Source organism: Lissotriton helveticus, chromosome 4_1, assembly GCF_964261635.1.
Source record: "Lissotriton helveticus chromosome 4_1, aLisHel1.1, whole genome shotgun sequence".
Taxonomy (NCBI): Eukaryota; Metazoa; Chordata; class Amphibia; order Caudata; family Salamandridae; genus Lissotriton; species Lissotriton helveticus.
The window spans coordinates 82,788,567-82,812,760 of NC_136063.1; the positions used below are offsets into that span (position 1 = coordinate 82,788,567).

Sequence of the window (24,194 nt, forward strand, 5' to 3'; positions counted from 1 at the left end):
TATCTCTCCTATCATACATTCACAGATACAATGTGTTGAGCTGGCTGGCTTGTTTTGTATACAAAAAAGTGGCTGATATCCAAGCTTCCCTCTGTCAAAGTCTACAGACTTCCCTCTCCCCTCTGCACTTAAGGAGTGAAGCTACTCCTCCCATCTCTTCGGCCTGCCTTTTGAGACTTTCTCTCTCATTGATTTCCTTATTGAATTCCATTAAATCCGGTTCTCCTTGATTCTCTCCTCTTGTTAATTTTAGTACACTGTGTCCTCAGCTTTTTCATACTTTGATCAATCTTTTAAATTACTCACTATTGGATGGTTTGGTCCCAAAAGGTTGGAAACATGCTATGCTAATTCCCCTTTTGAAGAAGCCTAATTTTGATCCACTCAATTGGTCCATTGTCCAATCTCGCTTGCCGTTATTTGCAAACATTCTGGGAAAGCATGTAAATAAACAGCTGTCAGGTTTTCTAGAAACCAATGGTCTTTTTCATCCCTCACCGTCCGGATTCAGGGCTGGCTAAAGCACTGAATCCACCTTGCTCTGAGTCACTGAGCAGCTTATGCTCCACCTACATAGGGGAAGTATGGCTGCTTTGATCTTATTAGATCATAGCACAGCTTTCAATACCTTTCACATCCGCTGCTACTTTAAAGACTGGAGAATTTGGGCATTCGAGACATGCCCTTGACCTTTTTTTCAAGACCACTCTTTCCAGGTCTTTACTAAAGCTCATACCTCGATCTCCTATCCCCTCTGCTCAGCTGTGCCCCAGGGTTTGGTTTAGAGTCCTACCTTGTTTACCATCTATGAGTGACCCCTTGCTGATGAGGTTGAAAATTGCAGACTCACTTTGTTCTCCAATGCTGATGACACCCAGATTATTGTCTCCCTTTTTCCCAATGAGGATCGCTGTTCTGATACCCTGAACTCCTGCCTTATGAAGGTGGAAACGTGAGTGAACAGCAATTCCTTAAACTAAATTGGAATAAGTCTCAAATTTTGTTAGTGGGTACTCCACCACATCACTGGGGGTCCTCCTTTTTGGCTTGATGTTCTGGGGTCTGCTCCTTCTCTCATTCCAGTAGTTAAGAACTTGGGGTTTTCGTTCGATGGATGTAAACTCTCTATGAATCATAAAATTACTGGGCAGCCTTTACCTGTTTGGCATCCTGAGGTGGTTAAGGAAAATTCTTTGGCTGCTCCCAGTTTCTGCACAAAGGACAGTAATTTAGGTGTTAATCTTCTCTAGGCTGGACTCTGGTTATATTCTCAATGTTTTTTTGTTTTTTTAATAGAGCAGAAACAGAGAATACACAGAATTGATGCAAATGATTTGATAAATAGGTATCCTTATGTACATATAAAAGTAGACAGAACTACCGTTTATAAAGTGCAAGATATAATAGTTAATAAATATCCATCATTCTAATAGAATTGGCGTTTTTCTTCTATCAATAGATCTTAGAAATTCATCTTGCCCACTTGCAGTCTGCTTTCTTTTGATTGTTTAAAGACAAATAATTCTAATTTCTATGAGTATATTTTTTTCCCATGAAGTGCAATGTACTGATTTACCCTCTAAGCAAGATGCTAGGAATTCATCTTCTATGCAGACTCAACGAAGGTGCAGTCAATGCAATTTATTATAGCACTTCCCAGTTAAAAAATTACTAAAGTGCAGTGCTAAAGTGCAATTTTTGTATTTTTTTATTCAGTCCTACTTTTCAACGAAAGTTTCTAGTCTTTTCATATAATTCCATACAGCATTAAATCTTCTATTGTCACCTACTCTCTCAGCGTATGCTTCTTCAAATTTCCTAGTACAGGTTATTTTATTAAACCATTCCGAATAGGTAGGATTTGTGGTGGACCTCCAATTCTGAAACACCAGAGAGCGGGCCACATGGGAGGCAATTGCTACAAATGTCTCCTCTCGACATTCCGAGATTTTGTCTCTGACTAGCAAGACCAAGCAGTGCAATCTCGGCATCAGGATCCAAACATTTTAAAACCGAGAAGATCCTTTCCCAGAATTGTCCTAGATTTGGACAAGTAAAAAAAGAATGGAGCCAGCCTCGCTCACCCAACATCTGACAGCGGAAGCATCTATTCTCTAGTTCCGGGTGTATCTTGTGAAGGGCTTTGGGGGTATAATACGGCATTCAACGTGACAAGAATGCCATTCTTTTTAAATTAGCTGCTATTAAGGCCTTGCTGCCTAGCTGTGAAATAGCTTGCCAGTACCTATTTGAGAGCCTACATTGTGTCTCTTGGGTTAATTTTTTTACAAATTTATTGACCATAATGGGCTCCCCTTGAGATCATATACGGCAATATCAATTGCCTAGTCCTTTTAGCTTTGTTCTAAACAGAGCAATCACAAGTGTAGTTGGGCCTGAACTAGATGGGAGACTTATTTAGTAGATGTGAAATCTAAATATATTCAAAGAAAAGAGGCTTACTCTGGCTGCCACACTGTTGGACCCGTCTGCTTCTGAGAGTCCCCTCACCATTATAATTTCTTTTGTTCCCCTGTACCTCCCAAAATTTGTCGCTTTTCATTTGTCTACCAGGACCTTTTTGTGTGTTGTTTCATGGGGCTAGGTGTTCCTTGACACCCAGTTGCTCACAAGGTTTCTGGCACCTATGTACAAGGCGCCTGGAGAAACCTGTAGCCATTAAAACTGAGGTTGGCAACCTGTGTGTGTTTAACCTTAAAATGGTGGACTCATATTTTCCTCATGAGAGTGACTCCCATTGGAGCCTCCTTGAACCCTGACCTTCTGAGGTTTTGGCGCCCTTTGTGGTTGGCGCGCTTTCCTGACAGGAATTCTTAAGATTTCTTCAGGTACACAAAATGGCCGCTCCAGAGCCCCAGTACGGTGGCTGTGAGTGACCATAAGACACCTCAGAATGTGTCAACCCATTGACACAGCCTGGGAAGTTTCTAGAACCTTCTGGCTGGTGCCAGTACCTCAGGGCTCTGGCTATATAAAGCCCAGACCCTGGCGGCCATTGTATTGGAAGAGAGAGGGGAGTTGATTAGACTACTACACCTAGATGCTGATAGCTGCTGAAGAGGTGTGACCCCTATTCCTGACTTGACACCAGAGAAGACACCTGCCCTGCTTACCCTTGAGGTGGCTGAGAGAACAGGCAGTAGTGTGGCAAGGGTTAATATTGTGGATACTGACTGGCGTTCCAGTCAGGCGTAATTTTGAACCCTTGCGCCTACAGCGCCTGCCCAGCTAGCACCTTTGTGCCCCAGAAGACTGTGGCCGAGTTTGTGTGCCTCCCCGCCCCCCCGGTGGCGTCAGACTGAGGAAGAAGTCGGGTCGCGAGGCGTGTGCCCGATCGCCGTGACAGTGACCTCATCCTGTGCCCCCTTCAGGTGTAGTGCCAAGCGCGGGGGACTCGGACGTCTCCGAGCCCCACCGGCGTTGCGCGCTTCCTGGTTGGTGCCCAAAGTGAGAAGGTGAGGTGGTGCGCCGGGGCGGGGAGAGGCCGGCCTTTACTGGGCGGGATCTGCGTCCCTGCCCTTTCCGAGACCCGGGAAACTGTTGCCGTGGGCGGGACCAGCCCCCGTGTGAGGAAGTTGGAGGGAGGTCCCAGGAGCCCTTGAATTTCCTGATGCTGGCGTAGGAGAATACTGTGCCCGACTGAATCGCTAATCGATCCAGCCGTTGTGAGGAAATCGGATTCCCCTGTTGGTGCGCCGCGGTAAAGTGGAACTGTGCCCGACATTGAGTTAAGTGAGCGCTGAAGGCAAGAACCCCTGTGTGTGGCCGTTCGTCCGTCCAGCGACGTCGAACTGAGCCGCCTAGGAGCCCGCAGTAGCACTGCAGGCTCGAGTCAACCCCCACCGGCAGCGGACATCCTTCCCCGGTGGCCGCGTAGGGCCGAATGAAGGACTTACTGGGTATCCTTGTTTTTCCAGTCATACGCGCATAGTTCCCGAGTGAACTAAAAGGAGTCCCCGCTCACCGTGTGACCGCAGGCAGTCCTCAGAACTCCACAAGTACTGTAAACAACCATTTACTAAAAGTGTGTTACTTACCAGAGTCAACTGCATGACTTTCTCTAATTGGTGGCAGCGTTATTAAAATGGAAATGTGGCTTTGAAGACTTAATGAACTAGAAAGAATGCGCTATGTACAAGTGGTATTTAATTCATTTAATGGTGACAGTTGAGCCTGCTATTTAATCTATTTATTGAACAGAGCTAATCTCAATATTTATGCAATACCAGTATTCCTGAATTCCTATGTATTGTATTTATTCCCTGTATTTATTCTTAACCTGAATCCCACAGTTTTGTGCAAAGTGAAATGTAACTGTGCTTTCCAATTGATCCCTATTCACAAGCAGAGAACTTTTACATAAATGAATCGTATTTTTCTACAGCAGTGGTGTGGTGTCCTTCTTTTTAGTGTGACTGTGCAGGGGGTTATTATTGGGTCAGAGCCGGCTTAGCACTACAGCCTTCACTGCCTTGACACTTGAGCCAAGCTACCCCCCTTTGTGCTGGGCTTGCCCATCGCAGGTCCAACATAAAATTGGTGCTCAGCGGGTGGGATTGCGAGCCGTGCTTGTTCTGTACCCCATAATAATTCAGTGTGCGTCACAGGTACACACCCGGAGTTTTCTCCCAGCGGCCCTCTGATTTAACATTTTGTTTTTTTCAAATTCTCTTCTGGAGGTGGGTGGAGGTGACCCTCAGAGTCTCATATCCTTATAACCTACTTCGGGGTGGTTGTCCACACTTTTCACTGACAAGATGGAATTCGAAATGTCAGAGCTGGAGACCTATACTGTGGCACAGCTCAAGGATTTCTGTCAGGAAAGGGGAGTGTTCGTTAGGCGAGGGGCCAAAAGAGAGGAGCTCCGTACTAGTCTGCGAGCCTGGGTGGAAGCACATCCGGAGGGAACGGTAGAGGAGGAGGAGTCAGACAGAGGTACTGTCATTCAGGTAACTGCAGAATGTCCACTGGGGGTGGGTGAGATGTCAATCAGCCCCAAGGTAGCCTCACGGGAGGGCAGCAGTGTGTCCTCAAGAGGGTTGTCAGAGACCGAGTTAGCCGAGAGGAGAGACAGTTCAGATGGGAGTTGGCCAAGCTGGAGATGGAGGATAGGAGAGAGAGAGAAGGGAGGAGGATGGAACATGAGCTCAAGCTACGAGAGCTCGACCTCCAAGCCCGTAACATCACTCCGCGGGGTGTCGAGTCAAAGGAATTTGTCAGGGAGCCCAGGCCTCATTTACCCAAGGACGTGGTCACCAGTTATACCGCTGGAGACGACATAGCCAAGTGGCTGACAGCCTGTGAGGTCTCCTTAAGAGCCCATGGGATCCATGAGAAGCATTGGGGTGGTGGATTGTACCGCTACATGCCTCCGACAGGTAGGGATGCCCTATTGGCCGTAGACCGGGAGGAGCAGGTAGATTACCTCGCCATGAAGGTGGCGCTCATCAGAAAGTTTGGGTTGACCCCAGAGAAATACCGGCAGAGGTTTAGGGGAAGCCACAAACTGAGCTCACTGAATTGGGTTGACTTCCTGGATTATGCCAAGAAAGCCCTAGATGGGTGGGTCCAAGGTAGTGAGGTGGAAGACTATCGAGGGTTGTACGACCTAATACTCAAGGAACATCTACTCGAGAAATGTCTTCCCGAGCTGAGGCAACACCTGGTAGACAGCAAACTTACTTGCCCCCGTAAGCTTGCTGAGGAGGCGGACATTTGGACAAGTACCCGAGTGTCCACCAGGGGGACGGGAGGAGATTCTCAGAAGTCCGGAGAGGGCGCTCCCCAGAAGAAAGAGGGGGGAGATAATAACAAAAAGGAGTTCTCCAAAGGCCCCCAAAATAACTTTAAGGGGAAAAGTTCCTTCTCCAACTTTAAGGCTAACCCGCAGAAGCACCCTAATCCTGGCCAGAGTCAGCAGCCAAGGGTTGTCCATTGCTTTGAGTGCGGTGGTTTTGGACATTATAAGGGAGACGTGAAATGCCCAAAGAGACCACCCCCTCCCACTGGAGGAAAGGCCCCGGGAGTTGCTAGTGTAGTGCTCGGGGAGGAGATGCCCTTAGTTAAGGGGAGGGAGTGGGCGGGAGTCACCTTAGTGTCCCTGGGTGATCGGGAGATGGTTCCAAAGATCCAGGTGCCCTCAAATACTACCAAGTATGGGCAGTGGGTCACCATCAATGGCCATAGAGGGGAAGCTCTGAGAGATACAGGAGCCAGTATGACTATGGTAAGGAGTCATCTGGTGTCCTCAGAGCAGGTAATTCCAGGCGTACTTCATCCAGCCGCGATGGCTGACGGCAGAATGGGCCACTATCCTGTGGCCGAGGTTCCCTTTGAGTGGGGAGGGGTTGCAGGTTCACTTCGAGTTGCCGTAAGCCCCGCCGTGCCAGTTGATTGTCTGCTGGGCAATGATATGGAGCACAATGCTTGGAAGGAGGTGGAATACCGGACTCATTCTGAGATGCTGGGTACACCTGATTGGGCCTGTGTGAGTACCAGGTCTGCGGCTGCTCGGGAGGAGAAGTCGCATGGGTTGGAGCCTGGAACAATGGCCCGCCCAGCTGCTGATGAGGGAGCATCTCGAGGACAGGAGGAGCCTGCCACGATGTCCGTGCCCCGTGAGACGGATAGGCCACCTGTGGAGGTGGACCCGCAGTCCGCGGAGGAGGACATGGTTCTGATGGAGGACCTACCTATCCCCGCTGAGTGGCGTGTGGAGGGAGGACCGTCCAGGGAGGAACTAAGCAAGGGACAGAGGGAATGTCCCACCCTCGAGGGTCTAAGGCAACAGGCGGAAGCCCAGGCAGCAGGTAACGAGTCTGGGAACTATCGTGTTTACTGGGAGGAAGGTCTCCTCTACGGTGAACCCAGGGCGCCAGTGCACGGACTGTCACGGGTCCTGGTAGTCCCACAGTGTTACCGAGCCTTCCTATTAGAGTTGGCTCATGCGATTCCCTTGGCAGGACACTTGGGTCAGGACAAGACCTTTGCCCGGCTTGTCCCCCACTTTTATTGGCCTCGAATGAGGGTGGCGTCCGACACATACTGTTGGTCGTGCGTGTCATGCCAAGCCAGTGGGAAAACAGGGATGAAGCTGAAGGCTCCCCTGGAACCACTTCCCGTCGTTGGCACCCCCTTTGAAAGGGTGGGCATCGACATTGCTGGGCCCCTAGATCCACCGACATCATCCGGTCACAGGTTTATCCTGGTACTGGTGGATCACGCCACAAGGTATCCAGAGGCAGTTCCTCTGAGAACCATTACTGCACCGGTAGTGGCGAAGGCCCTGATGGGGATCTTTACCCGAGTGGGATTCCCCAAAGAAGTTGTGTCTGACAGGGGGACCAACTTCATGTCAGCGTATATGCGGGCAATGTGGAAGGAGTGTGGAGTGACCTACCGGTTCACCACTCCTTATCACCCACAGGCCAATGGCCTCGTGGAGAGGTTCAACCAAACCTTAAAGGGTATGATCAGAAGTCTACCCGAAAGCCTGCGGAGGAAATGGGACGTCCTCCTACCCTGTTTGCTCTTTTCCTACAGGGAAGTGCCACAGAAGGGAGTGGGCTTCAGCCCCTTCGAGCTTTTGTACGGGCACCCTGTACGTGGACCTCTCAGCCTGGTGAGGGACTCCTGGGAAAAGTCTCCCCGGAAAGTTCCCCAGGATGTGGTGAGCTACATGCTGGCTGATGGACCCGGCCTCGTGGCGTGGTCCTACCCCTCCCGCATGGCGGGCCCCGGGCGACATCGGCCCTCCATCCAGCCCGGGTCGGCCTCGGGCACACCTCTGCACGCCCTCCAAACCACCAGATCCGCCACCCGGCGGCCCACAACCACTGACACGGCACCCTCGGGCCGCCCCAGCATTACCGGTCCGGTGCCCACCCCGGACCCTCATTTCAGGCCCGACGCCATCTTGGGCCCATCACGTCACAGACACGTGGTCCCGGACCAGCCGCGGCCACGGCCCCAGCGAGCCCGCCATCGAGGCACCAAGAACCCTCCGGGTGGTAGAGTGGCCACTCCACCAGAGACAAGGAGAGGGGAGTTTCGATGGCTCTCCAACCATCCCCGGATGCCTGGTTTCGATCACCCTCCGGCCTCCCTGGGCTCCGGCTCCACCCCCCTGCTGGGTGTCTGGACACCATCATCCCGGCCCCTCTGACCCCCAGGCGAGAGGGTCCGGACATCAAAGGACTCCAGACCTATATCTGGGCCAGCCCCGGAGTAGGACGGCAGTTGTATCCCGGAGTCGAGAAGCCCTGCTGACGCTGTCGCGGCTGACCCTGAGACAAACTCACCTTGCTGTTCTACCTGGAGCCTGCTGGCGCTGCCGCGGTCCATCTTTGCTGTAACCATCTTGGAACCTGCTGGCGCTGCCGCGGTCCACACTCGCTGAAACATCTGGGAACCTGCTGGCGCTGCCGCGGTCCACACTCGCTGAACCATCTGGGAACCTGCTGGCGCTGCCGCGGTCCACACTCGCTGAACCATCTGGGAACCTGCTGGCGCTGCCGCGGTCCACACTCGCTGAACCATCTTGGAGCCTGCTGGCACTGCCGCGGTCCACACTCGCTGAATCATCTTGGAGCCTGCTGGCGCTGCCGCGGTCCACACTCGCTGAATCATCTTGGAGCCTGCTGGCGCTGCCGCGGTCCACGCTCGCTGAACCATCCTGGAGCCTGCTGGCGCTGCCGCGGCCCAACCTTCCGGATCCCCCGAGCTTGAGGATTGAGAGCTGTGCGTAGGGTCCCATTGCAACCGACCATCTATAAGACTGTCCCGCTACCTTGCCCCTTGCCACGAGACTTTCCAGATCTCTGGATCTGCTGTATATATTGAAACGATACTTATTGCCCGATAAAGATTGAAAACTCTATCTACGTGTGATGTATATTTGTAGTGGTGTGGTTACTCTGCTGTACGATTCTAGGAGAGGGCCCTCCCGTCGGAGGCCTCTCGACATCGCTCGGTCCCTTCTCTGAAGGAGGGGTAGACCATGGGGTGGTCAGTCAGACACTTTCTGCCTCCTCCGGGTTCGCCTTTCTAACACTGGCCTTCCAGAGCCAAATGGCTAAGTTGTTGGAAGCAAGCTTCTGACAACTTGGAAGCCAGTCAAGCAGTCATTAAAGCGTGGTATGACCACAATGCTCACCCAGTGGAGTTGGAGCCTGGACAGAAGGTGTGGGTGATGGAGCCGGGGGAGCTGAGTGCTCTCCAGGACCGTTGGACAGGCCCCTATGAGGTATTGGAGAAGATGGGCAAGTCTACCTATCTGGTGGACGTAAGGACCCCTCGGCATCCGCATCGGGTGTTACATGCCAATCGCCTCAAGCCCCACTATGAGAGGCCCGAAGTCATGCTGATGATGGTGACTGACGGATCGGAGGAAGAGGACACTGAGCCTCTCCCCGACCTCTTTGCGTCTCAAGAAAAGGATGGGTCAGTGGAGGGAGTAAAACTCTCACCATCCCTGACTCCTGAGCAGCAGGGGGAATGTCGCCAGGTCCTGGGGACATTCGCTCCGCTGTTCTCCCTTGTCCCGGGTAAGACCCATCTGTGTACCACGACGTGGACACAGGAGACAGCCCACCTGTGAAGTCAAAGTCTTATCGGCTGTCTGACAAGGTGAAGGCCAGTATCCGAAGCGAGGTAGCTAAGATGCTGGAGCTAGGAGTCATTGAACCTTCAAGCAGCCCTTGGTCCAGCCCGGTGGTTTTGGTACCCAAAGCTGCCCCACCTGGCACCACACCAGAATTACGATTCTGTGTGGATTACCGAGGACTCAATTCGGTAACGAAAACCGATGCTCATCCGATCCCTCGGGCGGATGAATTTATTGACCGGTTGGGAGCTGCCCAATATCTCAGTACCATTGACCTCACTGCAGGGTACTGGCAGATTCCCATGACTGATGGAGCCAAGGAAAGGTCAGCCTTCTCCACGCCTGATGGACACTTCCAGTTCTGCGTTATGCCTTTCGGGCTCAAGAACGCTTCTGCCACTTTCCAGCGGCTGGTGAACACGATCCTCACCGGGATGGAGTCATTCTCTGCTGCTTACTTGGATGACATAGCTGTCTTCAGTAGCAGTTGGGAGGATCACTTGCAGCACTTGCAAGCCGTTCTCCAGGCCCTGGAACGGGCTGGCTTGACTATCAAGGCCAGCAAATTTCAGATTGGACAGGGGTCGGTAGTGTACTTAGGTCACTTGGTGGGCCGGGGAACGGTGCAGCCCCTTCAGGCGAAGATTGAGGCAATCATGGCCTGGAAACCCCCCAAGACCCAGACTGAGGTCCGAGCCTTCCTGGGCCTCACAGGTTACTACAGACGGTTCATGAAGGGGTATGGCACTATCGTGGCACCCCTTACAGAACTCACGGCCAAAAAGCAACCCAGGAGAGTCATCTGGACGGAGGCTTGTCAGCGAGCCTTCGACACTCTGAAACAAGCATTGTGTAAAGCTCCAGTCCTGAAGGCTCCAGATTTTTCGAAAGAGTTCATTGTCCAGACAGATGCATCCGATATTGGCATTGGGGCGGTGCTATCGCAACTCAATGAAGAGGGTCTGGATCAACCCGTGGTCTTTCTGTCACGGAGACTGCTTCCCCGGGAACAGAGGTGGAGTACCATTGAGCGGGAAGCCTTTGCGGTGGTCTGGGCACTGAAGAAGCTGCGACCATACCTGTTTGGTTCGCACTTCCTTGTTCAGGCGGATCACCGACCCCTTTGCTGGCTCATGCAGATGAAGGGGGAAAAACCCAAACTGTTGAGGTGGTCTATCTCCCTACAGGGAATGGACTTTCGGGTGGAACATCGGCCCGAAGTTGACCACGCCAATGCAGACGGTCTCTCCAGGTATTTCCGCCTTAGTGTTGAGAACTCCCAAGGGGTTGGGTAGCTCTCCCCACTTTCAGCTGGGGGGGACGCGTGTTGGACCCGTCTGCTTCTGAGAGTCCCCTCACCACTATAATTTCTTTTGTTCCCCTGTACCTCCCAAAATTCGTCGCTTTTCATTTGTCTACCAGGACCTTTTTGTGTGTTGTTTCATGGGGCTAGGTGTTCCTTGACACCCAGTTGCTCACAAGGTTTCTGGCACCTATGTACAAGGCGCCTGGAGAAACCTGTGGCCATTAAAACTGAGGTTGGCAACCTGTGTGTGTTTAACCTTAAAATGGTGCACACATATTTTCCTCATGAGTGACTCCCATTGGAGCCTCCTTGAACCCTGACCTTCTGAGGTTTTGGCGCCCTTTGTGGTTGGCGTGCGTTTCTGACAGGAATTCTTAAGATTTCTTCAGGTACACAAAATGGCCGCTCCAGAGCCCCAGTACGGTGGCTGTGAGTGACCATAAGACACCTCAGAATGTGTCAACCCATTGACACAGCCAGGGAAGGTTCTAGAACCTTCTGGCTGGTGCCAGTACCTCAGGGCTCTGGCTATATAAAGCCCAGACCCTGGCGGCCATTTTATTGGAGAGAGGGGAGTTGATTAGACTACTACACCTAGATTCTGATAGCTGCTGAAGAGGTGTGACCCCTATTCCTGACTTGACACCAGAGAAGACACCTGCCCTGCTTACCCTTGAGGTGGCTGAGAGAACAGGCAGTAGTGTGGCAAGGGTTAATATTGTGGATACTGACTGGCGTTCCAGTCAGGCGTAATTTTGAACCCTTGCGCCTACAGGGCCTGCCCAGCTAGCACCTCTGTGCCCCAGAAGACTGTGGCCGAGTTTGTGTGCCTCCCCGCCCCCCCCACCCCGGTGGCGTCAGACTGAGGAAGAAGTTGGGTTGCGAGGCGTGTGCTCGATCGCCGTGACCGTGACCTCATCCTGTGCCCCCTTCACGTGTAGCGCCAAGCGCGGGGGACTCGGACGTCTCCGAGCCCCACCGGCGTTGCGCGCTTCCTGGTTGGTGCCCAAAGTGAGAAGGTGAGGTGGTGCGCCGGGGCGGGGAGAGGCCGGCCTTTACTGGGCGGGATCTGCGTCCCTGCCCTTTCCGAGACCCGGGAAACTGTTGCCGTGGGCGGGAGCAGCCCCCGTGTGAGGAAGTTGGAGGGAGGTCCCGGGAGCCCGTGAATTCCCTGATGCTGGTGTAGGAGAATACTGTGCCCGACTGAATCGCTAATCGATCCAGCCGTTGTGAGGAAATCTGATTCCCCTGTTGGTGCGCCGCGGTAAAGTGGAACTGTGCCCGACATTGAGTTAAGTGAGCGCTGAAGGCAAGAACCCCTGTGTGTGGCCGTTCGTCCGTCCAGCGACGTCGAACTGAGCCGCCTAGGAGCCCGCAGTAGCACTGCAGGCTCGAGTCAACCCCCACCGGCAGCGGACATCCTTCCCCGGTGGCCGCGTAGGGCCGAATGAAGGACTTACTAGGTTTCCTTGTTTTTCCAGTCATACGCGCATAGTTCCCGAGTGAACTAAAAGGAGTCCCCGCTCACCGTGTGACCGCAGGCAGTCCTCAGAACTCCACAAGTACTGTAAACAACCATTTTCTAAAAGTGTGTTACTTACCAGAGTCAACTGCATGACTTTCTCTAATTGGTGGCAGCGTTATTAAAATGGAAATGTGGCTTTGAAGACTAAATGAACTAGAAAGTAATGCGCTATGTACAAGTGGTATTTAATTCATGTAATGGTGACAGTTGAGCCTGCTATTTAATCTATTTATTGAACAGAGCTAATCTCAATATTTATGCAATACCAGTATTCCCGAATTCCTATGTATTGTATTTATTCTTAACCTGAATCCCAGAGTTTTGTGAAAAGTGAAATGTAACTGTGCTTTCCAATTGATCCCTATTCACAAGCAGAGAACTTTTACATAAATGAATCGTATTTTTCTACAGCAGTGGTGTGGTGTCCTTCTTTTTAGTGTGACTGTGCAGGGGGTTATTATTGGGTCAGAGCCGGCTTAGCACTACAGCCTTCACTGCCTTGACACTTGAGCCAAGCTACCCCCTTTTGTGCTTGGCTTGCCCATCGCAGGTCCAACACACACCTTACTTGAACCTCTTGCCAAGTAATGGCTCTGCCATCGACTAAAAAATGCCCTAGCTCTTTAAATCCCCAATTGTTCCAAGACTTTAAATGACTGCCTTGAATTTGAAGGCCCATGCTTTTTCATTTTGTTAATTTTAGAAAATAAGACCCTGTAGAGCAAGCCTACTTTGAACGGAAAGTCTGGAGTCTATAGATGTATTCCTGTAAGGTTTAGCTTCTGGCACCATCTTCTCTAGAAAAACATTATCGACAGATCCCTTATGGTCAAGTAAATGGGCTATTAGATCTAAAAAGGCTGCCTCATAATATATATGAACTTAAGGAAGTGCAAGCCCCCCTGATTGATATCAAGCTGGAGCACTGAGAGTTTAACTCTCTGTGCCTTTTCGTCCACAGAAACCATCTAAAAATTGTTTCCAACTCTTTAAAATAAGACATATTAATTTTTATGGGAACATTTATAAACAAGAAAACGAGTAAAGGGGAGATGGACATTTTTATAAGAGCCACTCGGCCTATCAATGTGAGAGGTAGTAATGACCACTCTTCTAGCAGCTTTATGATTTTATTCCGCATGATTTCATAGTTTAATGTATAAATTTCAGTATATTGACCAGTAACATATATCCCTAGAAAATGGTCTGGAAGAAAGTTGTTCGAAGTGTTAATTATTAAAATCTCAGTCTTGTTACGATTAATTTTGTAACCTCCAATTAATACAAATTGTGCAAATTCAGCCAATATTAGCTCTATATTCTGTCTTTCCGGGCTAAGATGAAGAATAAATTTGTCCGCAAACAGCTTCAGTTTGGCTCTTCCTGGTATTGGTGCTTTTATTTCCATGTTATTACGTAGTGGCTAAGGGTTCGATTAAAAAAAAAAAAAAAAAAAAGTGAAAAGCACGGGGGAAAGAGGGCACCCTTGCCTAGTCTCCCGATTTACATAACTATCCCCGCCAGTTTAGAATTAATAAACACTTGTGCCTGTGCCCCTTGATAAATATTACAAAGTGTGTGTATAGGTGTAAGCTGTGGTCATAACATCACCAAGGAGAGGATTAAAGGATAAATGCAAATTGTGCCTGTGCTTATAGTCTCAGAATAAATGCAGGTCTGAAACCCCTCTACGCTTAAGGCTATACAGAATGAGAACAACTGCTACAAATGTGGGGCAAGTTTGTTCACTGTTATATAAGGTCGCTCGTGTTTATAGCTATTATCCTCGGCCTCTGTGTCTGACAAAAAGCTGGCTTCATTCCTGTGCTAGAGAGCTAGGAGTCCCAGTCCGTCTGGGGGATGTTCAACAGGCACAGCTTGGAGAGACTGACTGTACTCAAGGTTAGGTGGAGACACTCTTCCCGAAGGCGAATAAGACAGGTGGTGAAAGAGAAAGGGAGTCTCGCTTCTGGCAAGTATGGCTAAGCAGACTTCCAATGCAAATGCCTCTCTTGAAGAGGGAGGATATGTGAGGGGAAGGGTGGCTGTTTCAATTATGCACATGTCAAGTGCAAGCTTCGAAAAAAGAGCTGGCCATCCAGCTCAGGGGCGTGTAGCGTTCAATAGAGCAGCAGGTGCGGTGATAACTGTGCATTTATGTTAGACTGGTCCTCTGAAATCAAATTACATACCGGCCAACTCACACGGTGCCACCGTGTGACACACAATATCGGCTCCCATCACCCGGTCTCCCGCTGAGGTGTCAATATCACTGGATGGCAAAAAAAATGAGCTGAAAACCACTGCAAGTAGTGGCTTTCCAGCTCGTTTTCCAAGGCTTTGGACTGCCGACGTCAATTAAGGGGTGTGAAAACACCCCAAGACATCAGCACCGGCCTCAGCAAGCATTTTTAGGTGGGGGGGGGCGGTCAAAAATGTCTCTTAGGTACTTCTCGGCACGAGGGCCCGCCCCCTTTGCACACGGTGAGATTGTTCTTAAAGTTGGCAGGTACAAATTATCTTTTTTTTTTCCAATCAAAACAGGGGATTTGGGGGTTGTTTTCTTTGGTTGCATCGGAGACATTGGCACCCTTGCTTAACCACTGGTCCGGCTCGCATGATTTCAATATTATTGGAGGGTCGTAAACCATGGCAAGTCTGATCCAATTGACTCAAGCACTGGTTTGGAGAATCGCAGGATTACAATTTGCTTTTCCGCTTATGAGGAGGGTAAAAACATAGTGCATCCTACCTAAACGAGCTGGGTTCCACCTCGATTGTGGGAACGTAATAGAGCAAATTAAGGATAGAAACTGTAATTCCCAACTATGGAGAACATTGAAACAGAAAAAGAAAGGGATTCTTCAAACGCAAACTTCAACCAAATAAAAACAAGCGTATGGTTAAGGGCATATGTGTTTTTTTCTTCTATCAAATCATCTGATTCAGCAGAGGGTGGGTAAGATTAGGCAAAACATATCTTCAGAATACTTAGAGCTGAGCCTACTAATAACTACAATTTGATCCTCAGCGATATATTGTATATGAGTATCACAAAAAAGCTTCTTTAGCAGGTATAGATGGACATAAATACAGACTGGGCTCCACACCACAGAGCCTGGGCGTACCTTAAACACCTTGCCAAAAGCACCGTTGCCCAGCTCACCGATGATCTGCCAATATTACTCTGGGTTCTGGTCCCGTTTCACGTGCTCGTACTGTTTCTTCTTCTTCTCACTGCCCAGCTTAAACATTTTCCGGAAATTAAAGAAAGACATCCCGGCGCAGGAAATAATCTGTACCCAAATGAAATCCTGGTCTGCCCAGCAGCCCTAGGGCCCCTGCCTCAGTGGGCAGTGCCCTCTACTTTCGAGAGAGAGACGGGTGCTGCCTTATGTCAATGTCAATGTCAATGGTTCTTATATAGCGCCTTATCACCGGAAGGTCTCAAGGCGCTTGCTTTGGGAACTCGTCCTGGCTTTTTCCCCTGTGAGATAACTCGTACTGGGCATCCCCAAGGTGAAAGCCAGGCATCCCGCCGCGGGGGGGCCGTTGTGGAGATTAAGCAAGCTATTGCCCAGAGTTGCAGAGTGTGAACCCATGATTCGAATAGGCACTGAAGCGAGAATTATCGAGTCCGTGGACATTTGGGCTCAAGACCCTGCTGCGTCGGGAATTGAACCCTGGTCCCGGGTCTGACCTATGCTTCAGGGTCTGCCTCCTCTAACCAGTGAGCCACACTTCTCCCGTAGCTACCCAGAGGGGCCCAGCAGCAGCCGGGCCTGCAGAGAGCTGAAGAAGTGATGGGGGAAGAGGCGCGCATCCTCCTCCTCGGGCCGGGCGAACTTCGTAAGATGGCATCAGTGGCAACAAGTCTCTCGGGCGGGGAGGTGGCACAGACACGGGCAGAGCCGGCGTCACCGCTCAACAAACCCGCAGCCCATGGATGGCCGCTCTCCAGGATCCGCTGACCGCTAAACCAGCCGCAGAGAACACGACTCCCGGGGCACCTGCCCCCTGCGACCCAGGCCCGCTGCCTTCCCAGTCCGATGGTAATGGAGACCGCCGGATGGACAAAAGTAGACGGAGGTCAGCTGACTGAGGCAGCCCCGCGGCGCCATTCCGGCCTCAAGACCCCTCCGGAAAGGGTGACACCGGACTCCCGCAGATCACCGCAAGCTCTTGCAGGCTCCCTCCTCTCAGCACAGCTTCAACCAGGCAAATTAGTCTGCGCATGGGTGAGAACGCGTCACGGCAACGACCATTGTAAGGTCAGGCAACCTTTCATAGTAAGTAAGAGGAGCCCAATCTTAATGGATAAACTGCCTGTGTCTTTTGCCTGACTTTAACATGTCAATAGAGGTACCACGAACATTCCGGTGTCTGAGCCTTACAGCTTAGTAAATCAAATCGCCTTCACGCCTACAGTTGAACATCGAACGCACTGAGGCGTGAGGCCAGCTTGTGCATTTGGGTACCGGCCATCTTGATATGGGGAAATATCATTTAAGCTGCAACGATATAAACATTTAGTCTTTATTAGGGATGAGTAAAATCTCTCTCTTCCGAAGTATTAGAATTTATCATTTTCATGCGTTATTCATCTTTTTCATTCTTAAAAACTGGCCTTATTCAATACTTTTCAATAAAATGCACTTGCTTCTAAGGCAAACAAGGGATAGTTACCTCATGTCCTCGGTAGACGCTGCTCTCCTGGTTTTACCGAGCAGCAAAATGGGGGCCGCAAAGCTCCGAAAATTTCGGAATCGAGGGCGTGTTTTTGGCGTTCTGAGTGACGGATGATGTCACAGGGCGAAAGAACGCCAAAAACACGCCCCCGAATCCGAAAGAGACGGGGCTTTAATGGAGTGACGCCCCTCTCCAATGGCTAGCCTCCATTTAGGAAGCCAGCCAATGGGGGAGAGAGGCGGGTTCAAGCCCCCAAACTCAAAAACATAAAATCTTCGAACTCCGCCCACTGCTACGCAGTGCGACGGTCCGAGAAATAAAAAGGACCTTCTGACTCCAACCACTAGATGGCATGATATGCACAGTATGTGAATCTAGAAGAGTACAGCTGTAAAACTATTGCTACAGGTAAGTTACTAGTTTCTTCTATTTTTTTTGTTGTAAGCATCTAGTAGAGAACGAGCATTGTTTTTGCTCACTCTCTTGTTTAAGGGTTTATATCGTTATCCACATATTGTTTGGTCACAAAGTTGTGTAGTCGCACAGGCTCAGTCATTTCAAAGGGGTTTCCTTGCTGCTGCATGAAATGAAGAAGGCAGTCAACCTGTTTATTAAAATGTTCCCCTCTTTTTTTATGCAAGTTCGTGGTGAGCAACAGTTAATCCCTTTGCCTCTTGTTTTGGCTAAACCACAGATAACACATTGAAGATCCTCTGCTTTCTGATCAGTTGTTGGAGGTGGACGAGGGGTTGGCATTGATTTTCTAAGTGGACAGTCATTGGGTTTGGTTGTCGTCGCTTTCTCAGAAGACTTCGATTCTTGTTGTTTACTGATTTCTGCTATTTTTTTGTAGCACTTGTTACACTTATAAAATATTTGATCCTCATCACCCATCAGTTTCAATCTTTTGTGAACTTCTTGTCGTACTTCTGCAGCATCTCAAACTCTCTTCTGTCGAGCTGCAGTTGTTTTCTGTCGGATTAATAGGACACTTTATTCTTTATTGAAGGAGTCCTTTGATTTTGTAGTTAGCAACGCTCTGTCAGGAGGTAAAGACCCTCTGCTACCACATGCTTCGGTCATGTTTACAAATTTGTATTAACAGAAAACCTGAACCAAAAACAATATTAAAATAAATTACCAATATGATGGCTAAAACACATTATTGCTTATTCTGTTGTCTACTGTACTAATTTGTCTATCGGATTTTTACTAGCCGGTCTATCTTATTGTCTATTCGTTCACAAGTTGTTTATCAGGTTACCATCCTAGTATGCTACCCACCTACTACCCATTTCTATGTTACCCACAAATTTGCTTAATCTCCCGCTTGTTTCCCTTACCCCGTGTTTACTGTAAAGCGCTCTGATATCTGCAAAGATCTTGTCCGCGCTATATAAAACTTTGAAAATAAAATAAATTATAGAGCCACCCATTTGGAAAATGGTGGCAGGGTTTATCTGAGGAGTTATTTTTTGTCTCTGTAACACTACTTGACTGCCGCAGCCTATATTTTGACACCAAAATGAAGTATATAGGTGGCATGGTTCCTGAAATATTACATCTTCACTGCAACACATCAGCAATTTTTAAAACTCATCCAGAAATGTTTTACCCAAATTCGCTACATCTACCCAAGCTAACTTACTTCTCTAACGATGCAGAAACACAAATCAAAAATGAAACCATCTGGACAACCTCTATTTTTGGCGGATGAATATCAAGGGGGGAGGAGGGGTTTGATTCAATGGAGGGATCTTTCACTAGCTCAACTGGCCCTAACAGTGAACAGGCCTGGGGTGGGGGGGGGGGAGAAGGAGGGTTACTAATGCTGGAGTTGGGCTGCCAACCAATTGTCACAGTCAAAGTGCAAAAAACTTAGAGACCTTATTTTGAAACTGAGCTGTTGTGTTCAGGATTTGATTCATGGGGTTGCCCACCTGATGACTAGTTCTCCGGTTGTCACGAGATTCTATACATTTATGGTATATTTGTAAATCCAACCTTAATATCTCTAGTGCAGCTACTGATGCCTTTCTCTTTTTCTGCCCCTCTATTTCAAAATCACTTTTCTTTCTCCAACTTCTATGCGTTATAGCCACTTGGCTGAGAGCAGCTACATGATTTCATTCACACTGTTATTGATGTTTGTTTCTCATTTACAGAATCGAAGCACCTGATGAAGAGACCTGCAGTACCAAGCACCAGAAAAGTCTTGCATAGCATCATCAGAAGAACATTTTTATTGTTGTGCAGAATCTGAGTAAACTTCCACTCGAAGATTGTCCCTGTGTACACACTGTGCAATTCATTCTGGGGAGAAAAAGCTTCATGTAGAACTCCTCTTTATGGACACTTTGAAGATCCATGACCGTGATAACCTGTATCTTTATAGAGGTGGGAAATTGCTTTGTTGAGTTGTTCTTCAAACAGAGCTTATGTCTTTACTCAAATCAGATGATCCATAATGAGACAGACCTGTGATAGACTTGATCAAGTGTACAAAGTGTGCCTTTTGTTTTTATTCTAATGTTAAATCAGTTCACACATAAGAATATCATCAGGAGAAACCATACCAGTGTAAGACATGTGAACAAAAGCTTGACTCGCAGAACCTTCTGTTGAATTATCAGAGAATGATTTCCGGGGAGAAACTCTACCAGTATGCGGAATGTGGAAAAAGCTGCACCGAGGGCTCTTCACTGCACAATCACGACATAGCTAATTCTGAGGAGAATAAGTCATACCAGTGTACAGAATGTGACAAAAGCTTCACTGAGCCAAAGAAGCTTTTGAGTCACCAGAGAGTCCATTCTTGTGAAAAACGCTATCATTGTACAGAATGTGGGAAAAGATTTGTAGCTAGACGCTATTTGTTGATACACCAGAGAGTCCATACGGGTGAGAAACCCTATCATTGTACAGAATGTGGGAAACTCTTCTCTCAGAAAATAAACCTTTTGGTCCATCAGAGAATCCATACTGGTGAGAAACCCCATCAGTGTACAAAATGTGGGAAAAGATTCATATCTAGCCAACGTTTGTTGATACACCAGAGAGTCCATACTGGGGAGAAACCCTATCATTGTACAGACTGTGGGAAACTCTTCTCTCAGGAAATAAATCTTTTAGTACACCAGAGAATCCATACTGGTGAGAAACCATACCCGTGTACAGAATGTGGTAAAATCTTCACTCGAAAAAGTAATCTTCTTGTACATATGAGAGTCCATTCTGGCGAGAAACCCTATCATTGTACAGAATGTGGGAAACTTTTCTCTCAGAAAACCCATCTTCTTGCACATCAGGGACTCCATACTGGTGAGAAACCCTTTCAGTGTACGGATTGTGGGAAAAGCTTCTTTCATAAGGCGTATCTGTTAAGACACCAAAAACACCACAGTACTGAGAAACCCTACCACTGTACAGAATGTGGAAAAAGCTTCACTGTAAAGAGCACGCTGTTGGGGCACCAGAGAATTCACACTGGTGAAAAACCTTTTAAGTGTACAAACTGTGAAAAATCCTTCACTTGGAAAAGCACATTGGTGAAACATCAGTTAACCTGTACTAGTGAGAAACCCTACCACTGTACAGAATGTGGCCAAGGCTTTGCAAAGACAAGCACACTAATGAAGCATCAGGAAATCCATACTGGTGAGAAACCCTTTCAGTGTACAGAATGTGGGAGAAGCTTCACTATGGGACACCATTTGTTGAGACACCAGAGATTCCACACTGGTGAGAAACCCTATCAGTGTACAGAATGTGGAAAAGGCTATGCTGATACAAGCACGCTAATGGCCCATCAAAGCATCCATACTGGTGAGAACCCCTTTCAGTGTACCGTGTGTGGGAAAAGCTTCAGTACGAAGCCCATCCTGGTGAATCATCAGAGAATCCATAGTGGAGAAAAACCCTTTCAGTGTACAGAATGTGGAAAAAGCTTCACACTCAAGAGCACACTAATGGCCCATCAAAGAATCCATACAGGAGAGAGACCGTTTCAGTGTACATACTGTGGAAAAAGATTTAATCGATCACACACTTTATTGAGACACCAAAGAGTCCATATTGGTGAGAAACTGTATTGGTGCACAGAAAGTGGGAAGCGCTTCACTCAAAGCACATGTCTTCTCCATCATGAGAGGATAAAGGATGATTTAGTGTAGAAAATGTGTCAAAAATCCACACTACTGAGAAACCCTATTGCTGCATACAGGAAAAGCTTTAATCGGACAAGCAAGCAGTTCATACACCAGAGAATCCATACTGGTAAAAAATCCCTACCACCGCACAGAATGTGGAAAAAGCTTCGGTGAGAAGTGCAACCTGGTGTTTTTAAAGAAAAAAGTTTGCTGAAATTAAAATCTAGGAGATCCAGCGATAAGTCTATGGTGATCCCTGACTCAAGCATTGCAACCTAATGAATCAAGTTGTTTTTTGCAAGGTAATCTCTCAGACCACAAAATATAACTGGTAAGTGTAATGTCCAATCTCAGATCATGATTAGAAATCTTGCAGTCAGAAGTTGTATAAAATGTGAAGGAGTGATGAAGTGATGGAATTGGAAAAACCTGGACATTTGAGAGTGCCCCCAGGTCCCCCTTTAAAACAAATAATGCAACTAATGAAGGCTGAACTTGTCATGGACAGGAAGCGAAGAAGTGTTCCCGATTGTGCTGATGAAAAAAGAGCCTAAGCAGTGGTGATGGATCCTGGTGCCATAAAATAACTTAGAATTGAGTGCCTTACTGCAGGCAAGAAGATAAGCGTTCCGCTCTTGGTGCATATAAAGGAATACAAATTTTCACCTTTAGGTTCTGCTGGAAATCTTTAGTGAACATTTCTTTTGTTTCCTTGTCTGTAGTGCTGAGGAGAATATAACTTTCAAGCAGTCTAGTTTTTATGCACATTTTCCTGGTAGTGATGACCTGATAATGCGGTCCATGAACGGTCAGAAATCTGTGGGTAATAGGATGCTAAAGTGTGACTCATCCATGATTGACAGACTGGCCTTATGTTAAAAATTGTGAAACTCAGAATCTGAATGTCCTTTTACAATTGCTATCTCTTCACATCGAAACATGAGATCCTTCACACTGAGAAGTGTCCAAAAAATGTATACCTCGGAATTGCCATTCACAGCGATGCATTGTGATCCCCTTCTGGTATCAAGCTATTTGTTTGTTTTTCCAGACCTGTTAAAACTAGTGAGGATGTTTTCTCCCAGTATTAGTAGAAGAAATAATTTGAATCCTAATCTTTAATGGGTTACCTAATTCTGGATTTAACCCACTAGGACTCCAGCGTGGTTAAATTAATTGGATATGCACAGAGAATTATTGACCTCAGTCGGAAAAAAATGAAACTGAATTTTAGACAAAAAGGTGTACGTTTTATTGGTACTTCTGAAAGCACCTTGTAGCGGCCCACTTGGGCAGTATTGTTGAGTCCTGAAACTAACTATAATTCGCCACTCGTATGATTATAAAATACGATGCTCAATCATGTGGAATAATGTTGCTTAAAAATATACAATGTATTTTGATATTTGAACCCAGTATGTCATGGAGACTTTATTGAATCAATGTAAGCAAAGTGCAGAGTATTATAGCCATGCACACTACCCTGTAACAACATGTAACTATAGAAGTATTTTTTTTTTAAATGGCGGTACCCTGTTGACAAAGGCTAAGGCTTTAACGAGTCCGAAATAGACCGCTGGTGCAGCCTATACCCGTTTGAAAAATAAAATCTCTTACCGCATTGAGTGCTGAAGTTCGTTTGTTATTGGGAGGACGAATATATATATTATAGATATAACTTTGAATACACATGTAACATCTTATGTTACTCAAAGGTAAATGGCTGGGCAGTGAAGTTGATTAATGAACCTCCAACATTGACCTTTTGTTATAGAATATTTATGAATTTCTAATGTTTTCCTGAATATCAAATGCTAACATAGAACTGTAATGTGAAAAAAGTGTTCTGCTTTAAAATTCATCACTCAAAACGGAAATCTAATTTGAAATTTGATTTGCCAGCTGGAATACAATCCATTGTGGTTTGCAGGTACACATGTTTCTCCACAAAATGATTTAAAGGAATAGAACATTTTAATTTTGTCTGATACCAGGTAACATCATTTATTGGGAATGTTTTGTTTGACCTGTGCAGTCATCGGTCTCAATCTTCTGCATACTTTTGGAAAATTCAAGAGACAGCTGTTAAATGAATGGCAAGAAAACAAAAATAAAATATACAGTTGATGTTGTAAGTCTGGGCCCCTGACGGTGCATTTCAAGGCAACTTCCCCTGCAGGCAAGTCTGTGTCTCCTACCTGAGTGAAAGGTCCTGCTGACGCTCTAAAAGGCTAGTGCCACACACAACTTACCCAGAGAGGAAAGTTGCTTTGAGGAGAACTGTAAGTGGGTGGCTACTGTAATTAGATTGATGTAATTAACTTTAAGGTATGTACATTAAGTGCTGTGTAGAATGAGAATTTCTCTTTGTGCATTTCTTGCTGCTTGTGAACTATGAATTCTTGTTTTGCAAGGAATTTTGCCACCATTCCCTCCCCCCCTACCTATTGTTGTCCATAAACTCCAGTGCATGCACATGCAGAAAGAATGACATTGCCTGCAAATTGGCATCCACTTACTATGAACTGGAAACATTTTTTTTAATGTGAATCACCCCTACTTGAGAGCCTGCCCTTTTACTCACTGGCTTCCAAACACTCAAGGTGTATGTAGGTTGCTCGAAGGACAAGACATTATTGCTCCACATTGTTCAGGCTGCCGCCACTAACTTTTCATCATAAGTGTGTTTGTTTTCATATGCAGCCATAGGCGGAGGCTAACTTAGCGCTGTTAACATTTTTAAAAAGGCTGATATTATTGAGAAAGACGAGAGCCAACTTATGGATGTCTCCTATTGTGGTGGTATGGGAACTGAAGCAAGTCCACAAAGTGTGCTGATGTATGTATATACGTTAAGCCAACACAACTGTCAAACATGATACATTTTTGACAGTTTTGTCA

The 24,194-nt window shown here is 47.6% G+C and overlaps 1 protein-coding gene across 2 annotated transcripts in view; it reads left to right on the forward strand.

The window, feature by feature from the left end:
• The window catches only part of LOC144828371 (uncharacterized), a 99,120-nt gene extending 76,202 nt beyond the window's left edge, over positions 1-22,918 (forward strand). For both annotated transcript variants that reach the window (XM_078686483.1, XM_078686484.1), the window contains exon 2: positions 19,311-22,918. In XM_078686483.1, coding sequence (XP_078542609.1) covers positions 19,782-21,317 — 1,536 coding nt within the window. In that variant the 5' untranslated portion in view covers positions 19,311-19,781 and the 3' untranslated portion in view covers positions 21,318-22,918. The remainder of the gene's footprint in view (positions 1-19,310) is intronic.
• The last annotated feature ends 1,276 nt before the right edge of the window (positions 22,919-24,194 follow it).